Below are 22,177 nucleotides of genomic sequence, written 5' to 3'. Positions count from 1 at the left end.
TTGTGTTCCTATTAGAGTGGCCAAAACTGTCCTGAGGTCCCATTCCCAGAGAAAACCCAGCATAAACAGCCTTCCCACCCTAAGTTTCCTCCTGGCTGAAGGAAGGAGTAGGGCCGGATGTTCTCTAGGGTCCCTTAGAGGCCTACGATCCTTGTGTTCCGGGGACTTTCCCAGCAGAATAGATTGTTGAGTACAAAAGAGCAAATGTGGCCTCTCCTCAGAAGGTCTTTAAGACGGACGCCCAGCTTCTGGGAAAAAGAATTCGTGACCCTTTCAGAGTCCCATGACTTCCTCTTCTTACATACATTTCTCTCTCCTACCCGTCCCACCGCACTTTCCCAGTATCACTACTTCCGCCTCGCCCGCTTTCTCTTTCTCGCTAGATTTACCTTGGCCATCTCGGGTCTCCTCCGTTTATCCCGCTCCCTTACCCTCTCTTTCACTCGCCTCCTTCCTTTCCTGTCAGCCCTGCAGGATGCCGAACTCCTCACCAAGCCTAGAGGTGGGCGGGCGGGTGGGTGGGCCCTGGCGCCCGGTCCGCCCCTCGGTGCGTGTGTGAATGTCTGTGTGGCAGTGACGCGGCGCCGGCGGCGGGGAGGGAGGCTGGGCCCGCCGGAGAGGGAGGCGAGCGGATCGCTGGGGCTGCTCGGCTCCTGCGCGCCCTCGCGCTCCCCGCCGCCCGCCCAGGCGCAGGCAGGGCGCAGGCGGCGGCGGGCGGCATGGAGAGCCTGCTGGAGAACCCGGTGCGTGCCGTGCTCTACCTCAAGGAGCTCACGGCCATCGTGCAGAACCAGCAGAGCCTCATCCACACCCAGCGCCAGCGCATCGACGAGCTGGAGCGGCGGCTGGACGAGCTAAGCGCCGAGAACCGCAGCCTGTGGGAGCACCAGCAGCTGCTGCAAGCCCAGCCTCCTCCCGGGCTCGTCGCCCCGTCGCCTGCCCCGCTGCCGGCTACCCCAGCCACCGCCGCCGCCGCGGCCGGGGCCCAGGAACCGGTCCCGAACCACGGACAGCTCCAGCCCGCAGCGCCACAGCCCGCGCCGGAGCAGCCACCGCTTCAGCACCACGGACAGCTCCTGGCGCAGCCCCAGCCGGGCCCCAGCAGCAGGGCTCACGCACCCCAGTCGCCCCACCAGCACCCGGTGGCGCCCGGGGCCGTCGCCGACAAGGAGAAGGAGCGTCCCCCGAGTTGTTGCGCTGCCGCTGGAACCCTCCTTCAGCACAAATCCCCCGCCGCCCTCGGCAAGGGCGTCCTGAGCAGGAGACCCGAGTGAGTGGGGAAGACGAGATGGGGGCTGTTGTGGTGGGAGAAACGGAAGCAATGGGTGTGAGGAGGAGACAAGGGGGAAATCGGGTGCACCTGAGAATCTGAAGGACTAGGGTAACATGAAGTGAGAAGGTGCTTGGGGGTAGAAGTGTGTCAAGGAGGTTTGGGGGAAAGGAGGTAATGATATCAGCGTTTGAGAGGGTTTGGGGGGATGTTAGAGCAAAAGGGAATATCCAGACCATCATTGGGGGCAAGGCAGGAAAGGAAAGGTTTTAAGTGATTGAGGATGTTGGAAACTGGCAGGTTTTAAAAGGGACAAGATTGAGAGGAAGTTGGGGTAAAGATTAAACTGAAGAAAAGAAAACAGTTGAACATTTTTTTTAAGTTAGGAAAAATTTGGAAGGGAGTTTGGGCAGTAAAATTATTTGAATGGAGAGTGAGATATGAAAAAGAGGGAGGCTTGGCAAAGAGGTATGTTAAGAGCTTTAAAAGGCCTGGGTCCAGGAAGAGTAGAATTAGGGTCTACGGGAATTCAGGAGGCAGGGGATAAGGTGGAAAAGCAGGAATGATGAGAGAAAGCACGGGGCTGGAGGTAGAGGAAGATGAAGGGTAGGAGAAAGCATTTTCCAGAGGAATAAGCTGGCTCTTAAACTGATGCAGTGGGAGTCAAAGCCAGGAGTGGCTCATTTGGGGAAGCTTACTCTGCTCTGACCTGAGTGGGCACCTTTTTTCTGAATCCCCACAGAACCAAAGAAGTGCAAGGAAACAACCCACCCAGCTAATGGAGGACTCAGTTATAGCATGAGGATTCAGTCTGGTTATAGCATTTTCCTCTGCCTCAAGGAGGATTTCTGTGCAGGGTGGTTGGCAGTCATGGAAAGGGAACAATGATGAAAGAGACAGTTGGCAAACGGAGTTGGTATTTGGATGTAATTCCTGTTTAAATCTCTCTGTTATGGCTAGTGACTGCAAACTTGTTTCCCCTCAGTTATTTGGTGATAACTGGACTCTCACATTGAGTCCCGAGATAAATATGCTCATTGACCCCCAGTGAGGGACTCTAGGACCTCAAGCTCCTCCTTACTCTCAATATCCATGAACTAGGAATATGGGAAGAAGAGATGAAAGAGGATAGGAGTATTCTCTCCTTTGTATTGGGAAGGCTGTGACCATGTTAGCTTCCTTTCTCTGATTAGACAGATGATGGGAGAACCTCATGGAAGAACAGCTCAGGGGAAATCAATACCTCGTCAGCACCTGACCCTGACTGTGGTGATGCTAAGAGCTGGGTTTGGGGGAGGAGGGAGGAGAGCCAAGAATCCCATCTCCATCCAGTCTCGGCGTGCTTTAGGTCTGCGGATACTTGTGCAGATTTGACGTATTCCTTAAAAACTCATTTTCTTTTCATATCTGCTGTAGACTTAGAGAAGTTGGGTCAGGACATGTTAGCTGACAGAGTAGATTTGACCAGAACCATGGGCTCTTAGGGGAACAGATCCAGGATAATCTGACTGGGCAGACCTATGGCATTTGATTCAAGCCCCAAGAAGATGTGGTTTTCTTCCCCAGCTCCCTCAATAGCCCATTGGCCCTTTCTTCAGCATCACAGTTTCCTTTCTGTCTCCGGCATAAAAAGCAGAAAGTCAATTTTCACCCAGTGCCCATGGCTCAAAAAAGGCAACGTCCTCCAAGATATGATGTGGATTTTTCCCCAAATAGAGGAAAAAGAACTCTTCCATTTCCCTGGGGGCAGCCACAGCTTCCTGGTAATTCTAGTTCATCATCTGATTCCTCTCTTTACGCCCTTTAGTGTCTCCCTTCTTTTTCCACTACATCCCCATTTTCTTTGCATCCCTTCAAGGGACTGTGTGCGCAAGAAGGATTGAGGAAAGACCATTTTTCTTAGACAAGGACTTTGCTGTGGCCCCTGCAGTAGCTTAGAGAGCCCAAACTCTCCTGCCTCGGTGCTCTTGCTGGGAATCCAAGGATTTAGGAACCACCTGGATTCCTATCCAGCCTCACATGTCAAAACCAGAAAGGAACTGTAGTGTCCTCATCTTTCCTTTTCTCTCGTCCTGCTTTTGCTTCCCAAGGGAGCAGAACAAAAATAAGAAATAATTAGAATGTGGAAGAGAGTGGAAGTTGTTGGAAATCTTTCACTTAGGAAGTTGTGCCAGGCACTAAGAGGTTAACGCCACCAGTAGCTCCTTGCTTCTCCAGATCCTCCAGCTTTTCCCCCTGCTCCCCAAGCCTGGACACCCAGAGACTTAGAGAGCGAGGATATGCATGCCTTCCCTCCTCCCTGCAGCCCTCTCTCCCCTTGGATGTGAAATCATGGACATCTTGGCTGGATGAATGCCTTTTGAACCACTCATTTATTCCCACTGTTTTGCTTAGCTTCAACCCAAGTTTCCCCCACAGAACCTCCAAAAGGAATCATCTTTGCTGACTACATGTTTGGACCCACCCTGCTGTCCACCCATGACCCCCATTTCATATGTTTGTCTTCCTCTGCCCATGCCTCTCAATGATGCAGGGCTAGATGCAGCCAGCAGGCAGAGAGATCTTCATGGACAGGGTGAGGTGAGGAGAGGAAAAGCAGAGCCAGCAGCTCTCTCTCTGATGTTTCTCCTGGGGATTTCCCTGCTGAATCAGTTCTCTATGGGGTGTGCTGAAGTAGGAGGAAGAGATGGCAGAGGGGGGATCTTCAGATCGTAATTTCGCTGTCAGTCTTTTCTCATTCCTTGATTTCCCTTCTCTGGCCTCATTAGAGTGAGAAGGTGGCCCTGGTGAGGCTGCTGATGGCTGGGAAGGGGTTCTCAGGAGCCAGGCATTGTATTAGATACATTATCTCACCACACAGTTGGTCTCTTACCCCCAGAACTCCTTTTCCTGCTCAAATCCAGGAGAAGACAGGAGCCCAGGGGAACCTGGGACACGGAAATAATATATCATTTAATTCTCATCAGGTCTGCATTAGTATGCAGCCTGGCCTCTCTCCTCCTTCAGCTGAGGGAGACACAGAGGTGGTGGCCTTGGGGTTTGGGCCAAGGAAGCAATGATGTGGGGGTGGATGGGTGCAGACATATCATGGAAGAAAGACTCTCAAAGGGTTAAAACTCTTTCTCTGCTTGCTTCCTGGCTCTTGCTAAGCTCCAGCCCCCACTGCTTTCGCCTCTTAATGAAAGCAGCAATCGTAGCTTCCCTCTTTATTTTTTCAATCAAAGCTCACAGCATCCACAGAATTGATTATCCCTTTCCCGGCTAGAGCCAGAGCCTTAGCCTGGCCTGGAAGGCTCCTCCTTGCCAGACAAGCGCTTGCCCCTACCTGAAGCTACTGGATTCAGTGCGACCACAGCTTCTCCGTTTGAGCACGTCTGCCCACCCACCCAGCCGTGCATTTAGCCGTGGACCCAGGCTTGCCCATGTCCCCAAGCCCATAGGCAGAGGATTACCGGAGGTTAGGTAAGATTCTTGCATATAATTTAAATTCAGCTCCTACTCCAAACTCCCACCTGCAAGTGGCTATCAAATCTGAATGGTTCAGCAGCTCCCGTCCTCTCCTCTCTTCCTCCCTCCCTTGTCTTCCTCTCATACTCCTCCTCTTTCTCACTACTTTCCTCCCCTTTTTCCTTCCTTCTCTCTTCTCCTCTTCTTCCCTCTCCCTCAAACACTTTCTCGCTCCCATATTTTCTTCCTTCTTTTGCTTTCTTCCTATCTTTTGCTTCCACTGAAGGTGCAGGGGGAAGTCTCCTCCTCTCGACTCCCGCCCTTTAAGCGTGAAGTACTTCTTGGGTCTTCTTTTGAGCTCCCTGGTCTCATACTGACGGGAGGCTGGATGGTGGCTAGAAGACTGCTGGATGTGCTTTCTAGCCTGAGCTGTCTAAGATGCTGATTGGAGCAGGTGTCTCTGCTCCTACTGAGTCAGTGTTGTCGGCCTAGAGATGGCAGCTGATGACTGGCCCATCCTGGGAACTACTAAGAGTGTGAAGGTCTGTCAGTCAGTCAACTCTATGCATCAAGTGTCCAGTCCATTCAAAAGTCTGCATTCTGTGCTGTGGAAAGATAGGAAAGAAGCAAACAGTCTGCTCAACCTATGCGAGACACATATCCAGAAACATCCAAGCGAGTGTAAGCGGATTGCAGCTGCTTAGAGCTGCCCTCTATCAGAACAGCGCAGGGTAAAAAGGGTGAGCATACAAACCATGTTCAGAGCCTAGAGAGGAGGTTTGCTTGGTTGGAGTCAAGGGTTTATGTCAGGAATAGTAAGAGCCAAGAATAACGGGAAGGGGGACAGACGCCAGAAGAGTCAGCCCTCGGAGACATCCGTATTGCATGTGCATAAACCCTCTCATGTTACAGTCCCCCTTACCCTAATCCCCTCAGGGCTAAACCCCTATCAACAGGGTAAGGAGAGCCTCAGGGTCTCTGTCTACCTTGAGCCTAGAAGGCCTGCTTGCTGAGCAAGCAACATTGTGGCCAAGGCTCGCCAACCTGCCTATCTTCCTCTTCCCCAGTCTCCGGTGGGGAGAGGACTTCTAGCTGGTAAGCTGGGAAATGGGGCAGGAATGAAGGCTCAGGAGAGGAGGAAGTGTGTGTCTTTCTGCTCACCTGGAAGCTGACACAGAGTGGGCACCTGTAAAGACTTGCTGGCTCCTTTCTTTCCAAGGGCCAGACCACTGCTCTTCCCTCCCTTTCATCCAAAAAGAACAGAATTCAAGAGAAACAAGTTTCCTCTGGGAAACTCCGTTGCCTCCCTCACCAGGCCCTGTGCCTTGCTCCACCCATCTCTCTCCTTGCTTACTCCCAAGCCCTTCCCAGACCCACACAGTTGCCACCATAGGGCCTCACAAAGGCATCCTGGCACGTTTTCCCATTGGCCTGAAACCAAGCAAGAGGAGCAGCCATTGGTCCTGCTGATTCAGCAAATATCTGCACAGCCTAAGTTTCAAAGGTCACTTATGAAAAAAGACAGATGGGGTCAGTTCTGGGTGGAGAGTCAATGAAAAGGAGGGTAATACGAAAAAGGAGGAGAGAGCTGGGACAAATAGCTTGTCTATGGTCTGGAATGAGACTTGGATCCTGAATTTAAATCCCACGTAAAGCTTTTGAGACAGGCTGCCCTTGTTGCAGAGCCTAAACATTTCTTCACTGGAACCCAAACATACTCTCAGTGGCCTGGATACAGGGCAGCAGCAGCTTTGTAAGGGGTTTCTTAGTAAGCGGTCCTGGGGACACTCTCATTGCCTCTGGCAGATCCCCAAATGCAAGGCCATCTGGCAGGACCACCGAGCCTTGGGCCACTGTAGCTCCTTCCTCCTCTGCTTCTAGAAAAGCACAAGGTGCAGGTTCCCACACAACCTGCAAAGGGCTTCTGGTTTCCACGGAGGAAAGGGGTGGTCCTCTCCATTTCAGGCAACGAGGGCATTAACAAACAAACAAACAAGGATCAGGTTAGAGTGAGGGAGAAATTAGATTTTCAAGCTGAAAAGAACATAAGGAAACCATAGAATCACAGAATTCTCAGGATTTAGTTGGTTGAGAACATGGACTTGGGAGGTGGGCATCCCTGGGTATGAACCCCACTCTACCACCACCAGCTGGGAGAGCTGACAGTCCTTATTTACCTGCCCTGAGCCTCTGTTTGTTCATTTATAAAGTGAGGAATAATATCTACTTCAAACAGTTGTTGTAAAATTTAAAAATTAGATATTGTCACGTGCTCAGTACTCTTTCGAGCACTATAGTAAGTGCTCAATACATGGAAGGCTTTCTACAGATAGAGAAAGCAGGGATCACCCACAGTCAGACCACAGCGACGACTAGAATCCAGGTTCAGGGTCCTTCCATCCCTCCAGGCCACCTTTCCACATGTGCCCATCCTCTTCTCCCCACTACCTCTGGACAATGTGCACCCAAGCTATTCCAGACACACGAATGTGGCGCTGACCTTGAAACGCAGCCCACAGGACAAATCCACCCTCCCATAGCGATTCGTGATGAGGTCTCACAACTGTACAGCTGGGAAATGCTTCCTGAAGCCCAACTCACATCCTTCTGTTGCATTGTAAGATTATTTGCACTTCTCTTAAAGACGTCGAAGGGACCTGAGTTATCACCCAATGCCCCATGGTGACAGGAATGACCTGCCCCATTTTCTAAATAGGGAGACTACAGTCTCCCGTAGTACACGGACTTGTCAAGGAGAAAAGTGGAGAGTGGGAGGGGTAGAGTCCGAACCAGGAGGCTGCTTCCCACTTCCTTGGAATGAAAGCTAGATCCATTTCTCCAGACCCTTCCATCGTTGGGTAGAAGGGTAGACCCGCTCTTTGCAGGACTCTGAGGTCAGAAAGCTCGATAGAACAGTAGGCAGGGACCAGGAAAATGAGAGGCCTGACGTGTTGTTGCGGGGTTTCTGGTGGTGGTTGGTGGGGAGTTGGGGGAAGACTCTGCGTCTCTGGTCAAGCCCAGAGGGTAAAAGAGTTTCTTCTCATAAGGACTTGCTTAGATGAAATACTTTCTAGGAAAAACAAAACAAATGGAAAAGAAAATATGGTGGGCGTCTAAAATTCTCTCCCAGGGTGGTGTGGCTGTGAGGCCACCATAGGGGAAGACCACTCTGTGTGTCTGTGTGCGCGCATGTGTGTGTGTGTTGGGGCGCTGGGCAGGGTGCGGGGACGGGCTGTTTTGCTGCTGCTCTTTGTTTGGAAAAGTCCATCCAGGATGGTTACGTAATTCTGCAAGACTGGTGTGTGCTGAGCGGTACCGTTCCTCCCTGGCGGGCAGGCAGGCTATAGTGGACCGAGGGCAAGCAGGACGGTCCAAATCCCTGCCCACGCTCTGGGCTGGCATCAGCCATTCCCTCTGGGCCACAGCTCCAGGGGCTGGAGGGCTTTAGGAGCTGGACCAGGATGCCCTAGCCCATCTGTGGAGTCAGACAAATGTCAGAGCTGGAAAGGTCCTATCAGGATATTTGGTCCAAACTTCTCATTTGGCAAATGAGGAGACTATGGCCTGAGAGAGAAGTCACTGGTGCTTCCAAACTAGTTAGTGGCAGAACCAGGTTTAAAGCTCAGATTCTCTTAACGCTTCATCCAGTACTCTTGACAATACGTAGTGACAGACCAGAAGAACTGATCAGGACTGACCCATGGGTGTGCGGGCCAAACCTCAGCTAGCGTGCAGGGTTAGAGGACCCACGGAGGTCTCTCTGCCTTCCAGAATATCTCACCTATGCCAGCAATTCCACAATTAGAGGAATTCTTTGGGTGCTTCAAGATTATCCACCTTGTTTAAATTCAAATTCTCCTAGGACAGGAGAAAAACAACACATTTAGCTATATCAGCCTTTTACGCTTCAGCATGAAAGAGTTTATTTGAGCGGTTTCCAAGAGCAGGTTTGATGAGGGAAGAGGATACCATGATGGCACTGGCTGACTAAGGGCCAGGGCAGGTGGCTCATAAGGAGTCGAAGGGCTCCTGAGGGAGGCTATTGAGAGCCTAAATGATCTTTACCTCGGCCATATTTTTCAGGGAACTGGCACTGCCTTGCCTGGTCTGGTAAGCAAAGGGGAGGGACCCAGGGCACCCCCACACTGGCTTGTCTTGCAAAAATACTTCTCTAGGCTGTGGAAGGGGTGCTTTCCCAATGAACTTCACGTGTAAGAATCATAAGGCAGAGGTTTAAGAGCATCCTGGTGCTTGGTAAGCTCTTTTGTCCTTTCTAGGATCTTAAAACAATTTTTTGGATGACAAAATTTCATACAACTCTCTTGGAGTTGCCATGAGGCAGGAAGATGTGGGCAGGAAGGGCCAGTAGGTAGTAGAGGTTGGTGTCGCATGAGTCTGAAGAGGATGGGGGAGGAGAGGCTAACTCAACATCTAGTCGGTGTTTGATAAAGACTGGTTGAATGAATAAACTCTGAGTATGTAGGGCCCAGGCAGGCTCATCGATGGCGGGTGGAGGGTGGGGAGGGTGTGGTGTCAGGGCTGAGGAAGATCTCAGCCGGAGGGAGGCCCCACTGGGGCAGTAGGTTGTGCTTAGGCACAACAGCACAGCGTGTGTGAAAAGCTCGATCAGAGGTTCAGCTCTTAAGGCTGGCCATAGAGCGAGGGAGACGTGGGTGCTCCTCCCAGCTAACACATCCCACCCCAGTCCTATCTATGAGCATGGAGAGCCCTCCTCTCCCGCTGCCCCCAGCCTGTGCCCAGTCCAGTCCTCTGCCTGGGAAGCTACATTAAGAATAAATCACAAGAAAGCCCTTTGAGTGAGCATTTCAGCTCAGTCTCACACACACACACGCGTGCGTGCGCGCACGCGACCTTGTCAGCAGGTGGAACTAACAATGGGCAATGGGTCTATGAGGATGAGAGGGAAAGGAAGCCTGAATTACGGCCGTGTTTCTGGGTGGAAGAGAGGAGAGCTGGGTTTTGGGGTCACCGTCTGGCCTGAGAGATACACTAGGAAGCAGCACCCCAGGCTCCAGGCCTCTTACTCCTATTTCTCAACCAGTGTCAGCTCTGTTCAGGGAAACGTTAGGACACCGTTAAGGTGCGTGGGTGTGTGTATGGCATAGACGTGTTTGTGGGACTGAGTGGACAGCTGTGCATGGATGACTGTGTTACTAACAGGCTGGAGGAGTTAGATGACAACCCACACCACACAAAAGATGTGCAGGCCTCACAACAAAGCTCAGCACAGGCCTTCCTCCTGCCCATGCCACGCTGTCTGGTCACACCATCAGGACTCTGGCTTCCTTCTCCTATCTCGGCATGACTTGCTTCATCCCTCCTGGCCAGCCGGCTCCTCCTGCGTCTTCCTCTCCTGGCCTTCCACCCCTCACTCTGTCATCAGCTTGCAGGGGACCAGGCCTCTGGAGGAAGTGAGCTCCTGGGGACAAGCCTGCCTGGAGGGTGGGTGGGTGTAGGGGCAGGGCGCCTGGGACTCGGTTGTGGTGCGGTGTGTGGAAGCTCAGGAAGTGGGCAGCAGCATGACACACAGAAAGCTGCACTGTGACTTTCCCATCTTGGCCTGGCTGCGGCCGGGGCCTGGCACCGCATCACCTCGCAGGGCTTTGGATATATCTGATCAAACCAGCCGTCGCCTTGCCTCCAATCAGGAACGCACTCCCCATCCCAGGCAGAGAAGCAAGGGAATTCCATAATTTCTTCCTTGATAAACGATTGCAATCTACCACAATTTTCATTCAACACAATAATTATTTTAAAACAGCAACAGAAACTCTGCAGAGCAGTTGGGAATCTCTTGCTTGTGTCTAGAGTCAGTATTTCCTGTGCACAGCCTGGTCTTTACAAACAGATGCCCTGGATGCTTCCAAGCTGGCTCACTCGACATCTTTAACATTCTTGGCGCTCCCTAACTCAAAAGCCCATCAGGGAAGGCCAAGGGAGCTCCGGAGGCAGGGAAGGGACTGTGGGGCAGCACCAGGGTGATGAGTCCTGATTGCTGTGCCCACTCACACAGATCCCAAGTGTAAGCTTGGAGCAAACCCCTCCCTTCTCTGGGCCTTGATTTCCCCTTCTTCCCAATGGGGACAATCAATCTTCCCTTGCCTTTTTGCCCCTCTCTGCTCTCAGCTCACCAAGCCTGTGGCAGCAGAGCTGTTAAGAGGTTGCTGCAGCGAGAAGGACCCAGCTTAGAGGCGAAAAGTGACTTCCAAATGATAAGAGCCTTGGGAAGGAGGCTCAGGATGGGGGACTGAGGGAGACGCGGAATTCACACACCCCTGTGGTCCCGTGTAGAGTGGCCTTGCTCTGCAGGCTAGGGAGGGATGCGGTGAATTTCGCAGGGGCTTCCGGCTCTAAGTACCCCAGGGATTTCCACCGCGCTCCCTCTGGACATTAATGCGTAAAAACCGGGAGCGGCGGGAGGAAAGAGCCCAGCCTGCTCCTTCCCTGCCCCAGCCTGAGAGAGCCCCCTTCCTTCCTCCGGTCCCCTCTCGTACCTTCTGCACCCAAACTCACTCGGACAGCCTGGGGAAAGCCCTTGCTCCTCCGGCCGCGGTCCCCCGGGGGCTTCTCTGTGGGGAGGGAATGCAGAATCAGCTGTTGGCTGTGTGGGCGGGCTGGCGAGCTGCTGACAAGCAGGAGGGAATCTCCCGGCCCACGCGCCCCTCCCCGCGCCCAACTCCGCGCTTCCCCGGGGGCGGCAGAGGCCGGCACCTCCGGCGCGGGGAAGCCGCACGCCCCCGCCGCCCCGCGCCCCCGGCCAGGCGAGGCGGTGCTGAGTCACCCGCTCAGGAAGCGCAGGCTCCGCGCCGTCCCCGCCCCGCGCCGCACCTGGGCGCCCAGGCTCCCCCAGGCCCGTGGCGCCTCCGCCCGCTTTCCGGGGCCCTCGCCGCGCCTCGCGCTCCCCATCGCCCCACCGCCGGCCTCCGCTCCCGCCCGCGGCCCGGCCTGTCTCTCGAGTCTGGCTGTTTCCCTAGTCCTTCCCACCCCCGCGGCCCTCTCCGACTCAGCCTGGCGCGCGCCCGCCTCCCGCCCACGGTGTCTGGGAGCAACCCCCGCGCCGCCGCCGGCGCGTCCTGGGAACCGAGGGGGAGAGAAAGGGGAGGGGAGGGGGCTTCCGTGCGGCGTCACCACCGGGCCGCTGCTGCTGCTGCTGCTGCCGCCGCCCGGGCCCCAGACCCTGCCCCGCCCACCCTCTGCGCGCGCTGCGACCCCGAGGGTGTGGACCCTCGCGCTGCACGTGAGCTCCTTTCCCGGCTCCGCAGGCCCCAGCCCAGGCTGGTGTGAGTGGATTCCCTTTAGAGAAGAGCCGGGGACAGCTAAGAGGATCAGGGATCAGGATGGTGTCACTGTCCAACTTCCACCTCTCCTAGCCTTCCTTGTGGCCAAGACACTTCGGCGAAAGAATCCCAGCCCTGTCTTGGCCTCCGCATGTTTATATTTGTACTTTACTACGTCACGGGATCTTAGAATTCTGGCCGGACCTAGGGTGGAGCATACGACTTCAGAGTGTGACGCTGGGTTTGAATCCTGACTCAGTCGTGTATCCACTGCATGATCTTGAGCAATGACAGCTTGGTTTGTTTTTTCTTTTAAGATTTTATTTTTCCTTTTACTCCCCAAAGCCCCCTGGTACATAGTTGTGTATTTTTTAGTTGTGAGTCCTTCCAGTTGTGGCATGTGGGACACTGCCTCAGCATGGCTTGATGAGGGGCGCCATGTCTGCACCCAGGATTGGAGCTGGCGAACCCTGGGCTGCAGAAGCAGAGCGTGTGAACTTAACCACTTGGCCACAGCCACGTGGCCCCCGACAGCTTAGTTTTTATCATCTACAAAATGGGGAAACGACTGGTACTAACCTCCCAAGATTACTGTGAAAATTAAGGTGTAATGCCAGCATGGCGCCAGGCAAGCCGAGCGCCTCCGTGTAGTGAGGCCCCAAAGTATAGTAGTTGCTGGTATTTGGGGACTCGTCTGGCAAGAACCAGCCCAGAAGGTGCTTTTTGAAGGTAGGGTGCTCTTCCTCATCTTCCTGTGTCTTCCAGAGAGCTCACGACTCTTTTTCGCCCTCTCTGACAGCCCCTCAGATATTTGAAGACATGCACCCCCCTCCCCTGGCATTCCCATCTACCGTCTTCCCCCACCCCCGATCTTATTTTCATTCAGACCAACACACCTACACCGCTCCACATGACTGTGGAGCCTTACCTCATCACTGCTCTCCTAGAACAGGAGCTAGGAGGGACCCTGTGCCCAGGGGGTGTGGCCAGATCAGGGTGGGCTCACCCCTTGCTCCAACCAGGCAGGTTCTGGATCCTGCCTGGCTCTGGATGGCACCTAGGAACCCACTGGCTTTCTCAGTCCCAGGCCACAGATAGGCTCTGTCAAACGGGGTCAGCGAACGCCTCTGGGCTCTTTCCGCTTGAGACTCTGTCCTCCGACTTCTGGCCACCTGTACGTGTGCACGTGGCTTTCATTTCAACACCAAAAATGCTGAACTTGTCCCATGGCCCTGTTGGTTGTCATTTTTCAATATGATTGTGTTCTTTTTTAAATTTAATTTACTTTTTTCAAATAGGTAATACATTGACATAGTACAGAATTGAAAAGATGTAAGAGTTTATAGTGAAAAGTGTCTCCTCTCCCTTGTTTCCAACCCACTCACCCCCACCGCCAGCCCTGCCCCCTAGCAACTACTGCCAGCAATTTCTCCTGTGTCCTTCCAGGAAATGTCGAGGGACATTCAAGCAGATATCTACACATATATGTATACGTTTGTGCATGTGTGTGCGCGTGTATTTCTTTTCACACAAATGGTAGCATCCCATGCGCTGTTCGCCCCTTGCCTTTTTTCCCTCTAGTAATCTGTCTTGGTGGTCCTTCCTATTCAGTGTGAGAAGAGCTGCCTCGTTCTTGTTAACAGCTGTGAAGTCTTCCATTGTACGGCTGTGAACCTAGGGCCTTTCTTCTGGTCTGCTGAGAGTTTGGATGGCAAGCTCTGGGAAGCTGCCCCTGTTTAATCATCTGGGGTGGACTTTTCTGAGGGCGGGGGTGGGCAGGCCGAGATTACCGTGGCCCTCCAGCTGTTGACGCGCTGCTGTGGGCTCCCACAGACATTAGTGAACTGCGGTAGAAATCAGAGTCAGCGAGCGTGCTTCTCTACTGGAAACTCTTCTCCGCTCTTCTGGCTTGGCTCGCTTTTGTTCCCTGCAGCTCCCTTTGTTGTCTGCTGTCACCAGGGTTGGGGGAGCTGCTAGCATGTCATAATCTGGTTCAAAACGAGCCAAAGGTGAGTCCTAAAACCCCACCTCCTTCAGGAAGAAATAACCTGAGGCTCTCCCACCCAGGCTGAGCATACTCCAGTCCTTGCTAAGAATGAAATTAATTCTTTATTCCTGTGGCTTAAAAGTGCTTGTCTTCTGTGCTACAGAAGTATATACTCATGGCATCTGTATTTTTTCTTTCACTTGACAAGTATTTATTGTCTACTGTGTGCCAGTTACTGTTCCAGGCACTGGGGTACAGCAGTGCACAACCCCCCCCCCCCCAAATCCCTTCATGAAGCTTCCAGACAAAAATACATCTGGTGGGATAAGTGCTCTGGAGAAAAATAAAAGAGAGAAGGGGGCCTGCAGTTTCAAACAGGGAAGGCCTCACTGAGAAGCCAGCACCTGAGCAAAGAGCTGGAGACGGGAGTTCTGTGCGGTCTGGGCGGGAGCATTCCTGGCGGAGGCAGCAGGCAGCGCAGGCTGGGAGGGAGCCTGCCTGGCCACTCAAGTAAGACAGGAGCAGAGGGAGCTCTGGGAGAGACTGAGGAGAGATCAGAGATGCGGGTGGGCATGGTGGGGGGGTGGGGAGAGTGCAGGGGTGCAGCAGACCTTGTGAGAGAGTCTCTGCTGGGATTTCCAAATCCACCAGGCAGTGTTTGGAAATGTGTGGGGACATTTTAGTTGTCACAATGGCTGGCAGGGCTGAAGGGGAAAGTGTTGCTCTCCCGGCATTTAGTGGGTAAGGCTTAGGTCAGATATTGTATAGTGCACAGAACAGGTCCCATAATGAAGAATTTTCCTGCCCCAAATACCAATGTGCCTTGTTGAGAAACACTGATAGGGCCTTGGAGTCCATTGTGAAGAGTTTGGCTCTTATTTAAGAAAAACTGGGAACCAGCGGATGGCTTTGAGCTAAGAATGCTTAAATGGACCCTCGGCTGCTGGGTTGAGTTTCAGTTGAGAATAGACTGAAGGAAGAAGCCAGAGGCAGGGAGATAAGGGGGCAGTGGTTGCAAAGTCCAGGTCGGAGGTGGAAGTAGCTTGGACCAGGGGTAGCAGCAGTGAAAACGGTGATAAGCAGTTAAACCAAACTACTTCCCAAGGGGTTGACGTGGAGTGTGAGAGAAAGAGGAGCTGAGGGTGAGCCCAGGAGTTTGGGACTTAGTTATTGCAAGGATGAGGTGAGGAAGTCTGGGGCGAAGATGAGGGTCGAGTTTTAGAGGTGTTAAGTTTGAGATGCCTGCTAGACGTTCACGTGGAGACGATTGGTAGGCATTTGAGTGGACTGGAGATACAAATTTGGGATGGCTTTGAAAGCCTTGAGAATGGATGATGCCACCAAAGAGCGAGAAAAGAAGACTAGTGAGGACCAGGGATGGAACCCCGGAGCCCGTCCTTGTCCAGAGGTGCGCATGGGAGAGGAGGAGCAGTCAAAGGAGGACCAAAGCTGAGAACCACGTGGTGTTCTAGCAAAGAGGCATTTCAACGAGGAGGGCGGGAAAGTAGAGTCCAGCACTGGAGTCGGTGAGAGATGAGGACGGTCCGTGGGCTGGATCAGTGTGGGTTTAAGAGACAAGGGGAAAGAGACAAGGGACACGTCCACCAAATGTGATGTGCGGACCTTGATGAGGTCCTGATTCAGACAAAGCAACTGTAAAAAGACATTTTTAAGGCAATCAGGGAAATTTGAACACAGATACTGGAGAATTATTGTTAATTTAGTTAGGTATAATAACGATACTGTTATTACACCTTTTTAAAGCTCTTACCTGTTAGAGAGACATTGTGGGTAAAATGACATTATTTCGGATGTGTGCTTTAAAATACTCCAGCAAAAAAGTTGGGGGTAGAAGATTGGCAAAATGTGTGTCTGAAATTTCCCTAACAAGAAGTTCAAAAGATGACGGAATGCGAGGAATTGTAGAAAGCGAGTGTAGAAAACTCTTTGATGAACTTTGCTTTAAAGGAGAGTAAGGAAATGGGGTGATCACTGGAGAGGGGAGTGGGTTCCAGACAGAGGGTGGTTCTTTAAGATGAGAGAGAGAGGAGCAGGTTTATTTCCACCAGTCGACAGTCAACTATGCTTACCGACCACCCGCCACAGGAAAGGCCCACAACTAAGCTGGGGGGGTGGGGGGCGCAAACTGAGGACGGTGGCGTCACTACCAAGAGGAAAGTAATAATAATTTAAGGAAAGCTAACGTGTTGCCGTGTGCTTACGGTGGGCTAGGCACTGTGACACATGCCCTACAGACTATCTCAATGTGTGTCCTAACAACTTCTCTGTTGGTGGGGATGAGGCACGCAGAGGTCTAGTAACTTGCCTTTGGTCAAGCCACCAGCAAGAGGCCGGGTCCAGATTCAGACCATGGCAGTGTGGTCTGGGTAGTCGGCACTCTTAGCCTCTGCCCTCCACCACCTTCTGCAGACAGTTGCAGTAACATGCACCCAAATGGCCAAGAGAAGTTTTTCAAAGTGCACTTGCCCTGGCCTCCACCCTGGAGACTGTCGGTCAATCAGGGCTGGGGAAGGAGAGCAGGCAAGTTTCCTTTAAATGAAGCTCTCAGGACTCTGCTGCAGCTCCGTGCCTAAGAACCAACAGAACAGATCAGCCTGGACACACTCATTTATCAACACACGCACACACGTATCATTAGGCTAGCTGGGGGCTGGGGCCAATTAAAAGATGATGAGCCATGCTGTGCAGGAAGAAGGAATATGGAGAGGGGGGCTGAGCATCTTCTTGTTGCTTAGGGATGGAAGGTTCTATTCGGGTTTCTCAAGGGCTGGAGTCATATCTGCGCACTCGTGTAACAAGTGTTTAATGAGCACCCACTGCAGGTCAGGCTCTGCTGTAGCTGCTGGGGATTCACGGTGAGAAGGCCAGACAGACTCTGCCATCATGGAGCTCACACTCAAGAGGAGAAGACAGATATTAAGCAAGGAAGTTAACGCATGTCTGTATAAATTCATAAGGACTATAAAGAAAAATAAGGGGTGCTTGGGAGGAGGGTAGTTTTGATAGGAGAGACCTCACTTAGGAGGTGACATTTGAGCAGAGAGATTAAATAGAGCTAGTGACAGAGCTGTGTGAAGACCTGAGAGAAACATTCTGTGCAAAGGCCCTGGGGCTGGAAGAAATGCATTTGTTCAAAGAATAGAAGAAGGGAAGGGTGGTCAGATGGCAGAGAGAGAGAGGAATGGGGTTGGAGAGGTCAGAATGGGCCTTCCAGAGGAGTGTGTGGGGTGTGAGGTTAATGGGAAGTCATGGGGGTGGGGACTTTGAACAGGGGAGTGACGTGATCCATGACAGAAGACAGAGTTGAGGGGTTCAAAAGGCAGGAGAGGGAGAACAGTTCAGCAGAGAGGGCCCTGGAGTGCAGTTCCTAGTCATTTCATATTCACTCGTTATTCAGTGTTTCTTTCAATATCCATGCACTCATTTCTGCTCTGTGCTGGGCGTTTATGTACATTTATTACCTCATTTTATCCACACAATCCTGCTGGGAAGGTATTATTAGCCCTCTTTCACAGATGTGGTAACTGAGGCTCAGAGGGGTTAGGGTCACCCACCCAAGGTCACACAGCTAAAGTGATGTCTTCAAGATTCACATGCAAGCTTTAACCTTATGCCCTGATGTAGCTATCCCCACTCCAAGAGTGTTCCCTGTGGTGTAGGAAGTGCTTCCCCTAGGCAAGGCCTGATCGGGAATGTGGCTCAATGTTCAGGGACAAAAAGGCTGGTGGCACCATGCCCATGTGACAGTTGTTCATGTTGCTGCAGCTCTGAACCTGGCCTTTGGCCCACTCATCTCTGTCCTGCAAGCAGCACTGAGCTAGAGGACCCGAAAGATGATGCCCACATGTAGCCACAGATGCATGATTTGCAGTCCCCATGGGACATCATATCCTTCCATGGCCCACATGCGGAGGAGGGCTCCTGTATGGAACAGGGTCTCAGTCCTGTGTGTGTGTGTCTGTGTGCACATGCCTGGTTGTATGTGAAAATATGTATATTTGTATACTCGTATCTACACATCCAGGAGTGATTGCATTCATGTATATGAGCGTGCAGGATCATGTGTGCATAGGTTTGGGGAATTTATATTGAGTATGAGACTGGGAACATATTTAGGACCTATGTGCATTGTTTTGAGGTTTCTGGATGTGTATGTGAAGTGAGGTGTGCATATTAAGGAGTGTGTGCATGTATGTGTGTGTGCACCAAGGGGCATGAATCTGCACACCCGCTCAGGTGTATGTAAGCACATTGGGTGTTAGCGTGAAGCCGGCTCACCAGGGGTGATGGGTGTTTGTGGGTACGTGAGTTGGTTTGGTGCACATGAGCTGAGCGGGTGGCTCGGAGGCCAGTGGAAGCTGCAGGAGGTGGGTTGGCTGGATGAGGTTTTATGTTTCTGTCTAACTCCGAGTCTGACTGTGCGATGGAGGGCAAGATCCAGGCTCCTCCCTTCACAGCCCAGCAGCTGCCTCCCCTGCAGATGCCAGCCGCGGGGTCAAGGGTGCCAGCAGCAGCCTGCGGCGGTGGGAGGGCAAGGGGCTGGTCTTAGCTGTGGGTTCTCAGGAGGCCATCAAACCTCTTAGTTTCTTCATCGGTCAAACGGCATTAATAGCAACATTAATTGTTATTACAATTATAATACATAATTATTTTTACTACCATTATCCACTGGGCTTCTTCTTAGGGCGTTCAAAAGTGTTTTGTAAATCAGAAACTGTACAAACGCAGTCGTTGTTACTGCCTGGGACATGCCTTCGCTGATCCTGGAACACAAGGCAGGCCCACAGTCCACTGAGGCGGGTGAGTAATGCGTGTGGGCGGCTTCTCTGGTGTGCTGAGTAGGATGCGGCGAGAAGCAGCCTCTGAGGCTGGCACGGCCTGGACGGCCCTGATCCATGCTCTCAAGCTGGCTTCGCCCGGCGGCCAGGTACCTGTCTGCCAGGTGATAAAGAGATCCCTTGTGAGGGAAGCTGGCAAGACACAGGCAAGCGCCTGGCTCTGTAATCCACAGTGAGCCGCCCAGCCTGGCACTGGGACCCCTCCTGGCTCCCTACAGAGCGGCTGGACTTCAAAGAAATAGGCTTCAACCTAGGCAACGGAATGGCTCTGGGGTGCTGGCAGTGCCACCCTGCTGGGCAGGAAGGAGAGAGGGCAGCGTGAAGCTCAGGGGCTGGGAGCCCCCGACGGCTCTAGGGCTGGGCTGGGTGGTGAGCGTGGAGTGGAGAAAAGGATGGGGTCTCCTGGCACACGCAAGTTACAGACAGAGTTTCCTGGTCTGAGTTATGCTTCCCCAAGACTGCCAGGTTGATGCCAAGGCTGTGTGATGTTAAGCAAGTATCTTGGCTTCTCTGAGGCTCCTCATCTGTAAAATGGGGATTAAAAGGAGGTAATGTATGGCAATGGCTTGCACACGCCTTGCACATCTGATGATACGGTGAAGAGGTCTCTGTGGTATGTACTTGGGCTTTGGTTTCCGTGCATGTGCACGTTTCACGTGTGTGTGTGATTCCTCATTCCTCTCCTGCACCTTCAGTAATAGGGACTTATTCACGCCTTGAGGTGACAAATGGTATCTACCATATGCCTGAAGCCGGCCAGCTGTAGAGACGACTTGGTCACAGGCACAGCTCCGCTCTGGAGAGCTCCCTCTAGCACAGAGATGGGACTTGTATATAAAGATTGGTGGCTCAATGTGGAAAAAAGTGACGTTGCAGCCTGCTGGTGTCCCACGCAGGGAGGCTGCTGTGGGAGTCCAGAGGTGAGTGTCCAGCCCAGGCAGGGGCAGAGGCCAGCAGGAGAGGCGGGTGGGCACGAGAACCAACCAGGGAAGATTTTGTGGAGGAAATGTCTTTGGCGTTGGGCCCTGAAGGGTGGGCAGACTCTGGAAATCTGGAGATTGGAGTAGCCTGGGGTCTCTGGCTGGGGCTTCCCTGGACTTCAGTCTGCTTCCTGATTGGGAACTTCAGCCATGGACAGGGCTGGGCCGGCCCCGCAGCATTATTGCAAGGCTTTGCGTGCGCCACTCGAGGGCTGCGGGGGAGCACCTCCGGGGCTGGGAGCTGCAGGGGCATCCTGACTGGCCAGGCACGGTTCTAAGCCCTTAGTGTTCACGCATTTAACCCTCACGGTAAGGCTTGGAGGCAGATGCTATTTTACAGGGAAGGAGGCTGAGGCTCAGGCAGGCCAAGCTGTTAACTACAAAGTGCAAAACCACACTCAGTCTCTGCCCCTCCCACGCCTCGGCTCAGTCAGGGCGCCAGGTACGGACGTTTCTGTGGCCCCTGCTGTGTGCTAAGCATCGTACTAAGCATGATGTGGTTTCTCGTTTGAGCTTCAGATAGTCCTGCGAGGTAGTTTCTTTTATGACTCCCTCTTCCCAACTGAAGAAACTTAGGCTGAAGGTGGGATAATCTGTGGAGATGCCGTAGCCATCCCAGTGGTATGGCAGGGACCGAACATAGGTCTTCCCAAACCTAAAGCCTGCTGGCCTCCATGGAACCACGCTGGTTCTGTGATGTGAGAAGGGGCCTCGAGGAGGAGTCCTTCCTGGAGGGTTGTGGCTGCCTCCCCGCTCCACGTGGGCACACTCCCAGGACCAGAGGACCTTAGCTCAATGCTGGTTCCGCCCCATACCAGCTGTGTGACCTCGGGGAAAACCAGGTCACATCTCTGTTCCTAATCTGCAAAGGGAAATGACTAGATTTAACTCACAAGGTGGTACAAAGAGTAAAAGATGTGTGAGAAAATGCGGTATAAAGCATGAAGTGCTGTAACAAAAGGAAGAGATGGCAGTACTGTGTGAGCACCACTGTGGTAAATGTGGTAAGGGAGGCAGTAGGCAACAAAAGCAGAAATCAGCAAGTGGGACCACAGCAGACTAAAAAGCTTCTGCACAGCAAGGGACCAGCAACAAAATGAAAAGGCAACCTATTGAATGGGAGAAAATTTTTACCAATCGTATAGCTGATAAGTGGTTAATATCCAAAATATATAAGGAACTCATACAACTTAATAGCAAAAAAAAAAAAAAAAAATCCTATGAAAACATGGGCAAAGGACTCAAATAGACATTTTTCCAAAGAAGATATACAGATGGCCAGCAGGTTCCGTGGGAAGATGCTCAACGTCACTAATTATTAGGGAAATGCAAATCAAAACCACAATGAGCTATCGCCTTGCACCTGTTAGAATGGCTACTATCAAAAAGATAAGAGATAAGTGTCGGTGAGGACGTGGAGAAAAGGGAACCCTTGTGCATTGTTGGTGGGAACGTAAATTGATGCAGCCACGATGGAAAACAATATGGAGGTTCCTCAAAGAATTAAAAGTAGAACCACCATGTGATCCAGCTATCCCACTTCTGAGTATGTATCCAAAGGAAATGAAAACACTATGTGGAAGAGATATCTGTGCTCCCATGTTCACTGCAGCATTATTCACAACAGCCAAGATAGGAAAACAGCCTAAGTGTCCACCAATGGATGAATGGATAAAGAAAATGTAGTGTATATATGTATATACAATGGAATATTATTCAGCCATGAGAAAGAAGGAAATCCCGCCATTTGTGACAACATGGACGGACCTTGAGGGCATTATGCTAAGTGAGATAAGTCAGACAGAGAAAGACGAATACTGCATGATCTCACTTATATGTGGAATCTAAAAAAAAGTCAAACTCAGAAACAGAGTAGAAAAGAGGTTGCCAGGGGCTGGGGGTGGGGGAATAGGGAGAGGTGGGTAAAAGGGTACAAACTTTCAAATATGAGCTGAATAAGGTCTGAGGGTCTAACGCAGAACATGGTGACTCTAGTTGATAACACCGTATTGTATAATTGGAAAAAAAAAAAGGCATGCCCTAGGCCCAGGCCGGCTGTGCCCTCAGTTCAGCAGACATTGAAGAGGCGACGGTGGCAGGCCCTGTGCGTGTGTGTGGAGTAGAGACACAGGACAGGGAATTTGCATGTGACTGGAAATACAGCAACTAACTCAAGAGTGGAGTGAGCACCATTTATTATTATACACTGCTGTGGGCCGTGGGCTGAACTAAAGTGCACATTCTCATTTAATTCCTTCAGCTATCCAGTGACTTACTACTATTATTATGCCCATTTGAGAAATAAGGGAAGATGCTCAGGGTGGCTAAGAGACTTT

At 52.1% G+C, this 22,177-nt stretch overlaps 1 protein-coding gene across 7 annotated transcripts in view; it reads left to right on the top strand.

The window, feature by feature from the left end:
* Window positions 1–574: 574 nt before the first annotated feature.
* The window catches only part of IQSEC3 (IQ motif and Sec7 domain ArfGEF 3), a 110,063-nt gene continuing 88,460 nt past the window's right edge, over window positions 575–22,177 (top strand). For 4 of the 7 annotated variants that reach the window (XR_011540241.1, XR_011540240.1, XR_011540239.1 and 1 more), the window contains exon 1: window positions 588–1,270. Coding sequence is in view for 2 of the 7 variants with exons in the window: in XM_070620450.1 (XP_070476551.1) it covers window positions 720–1,270 (551 nt within the window). In the remaining 5 variants the exon portion in view is untranslated. Of the gene's footprint in view, window positions 1,271–22,177 lie in introns of all 7 variants that reach the window. The other 3 variants (XM_070620451.1, XM_070620452.1, XR_011540242.1) reach the window with 3 other exon arrangements.

The sequence above is a fragment of the Equus przewalskii genome, chromosome 5 (genome assembly GCF_037783145.1).
Source record: "Equus przewalskii isolate Varuska chromosome 5, EquPr2, whole genome shotgun sequence".
Lineage (NCBI taxonomy): Eukaryota > Metazoa > Chordata > Mammalia > Perissodactyla > Equidae > Equus > Equus przewalskii.
Note: the sequence above shows the minus strand (reverse complement) of the source record. Positions and strands in the feature narration are given on the sequence as shown.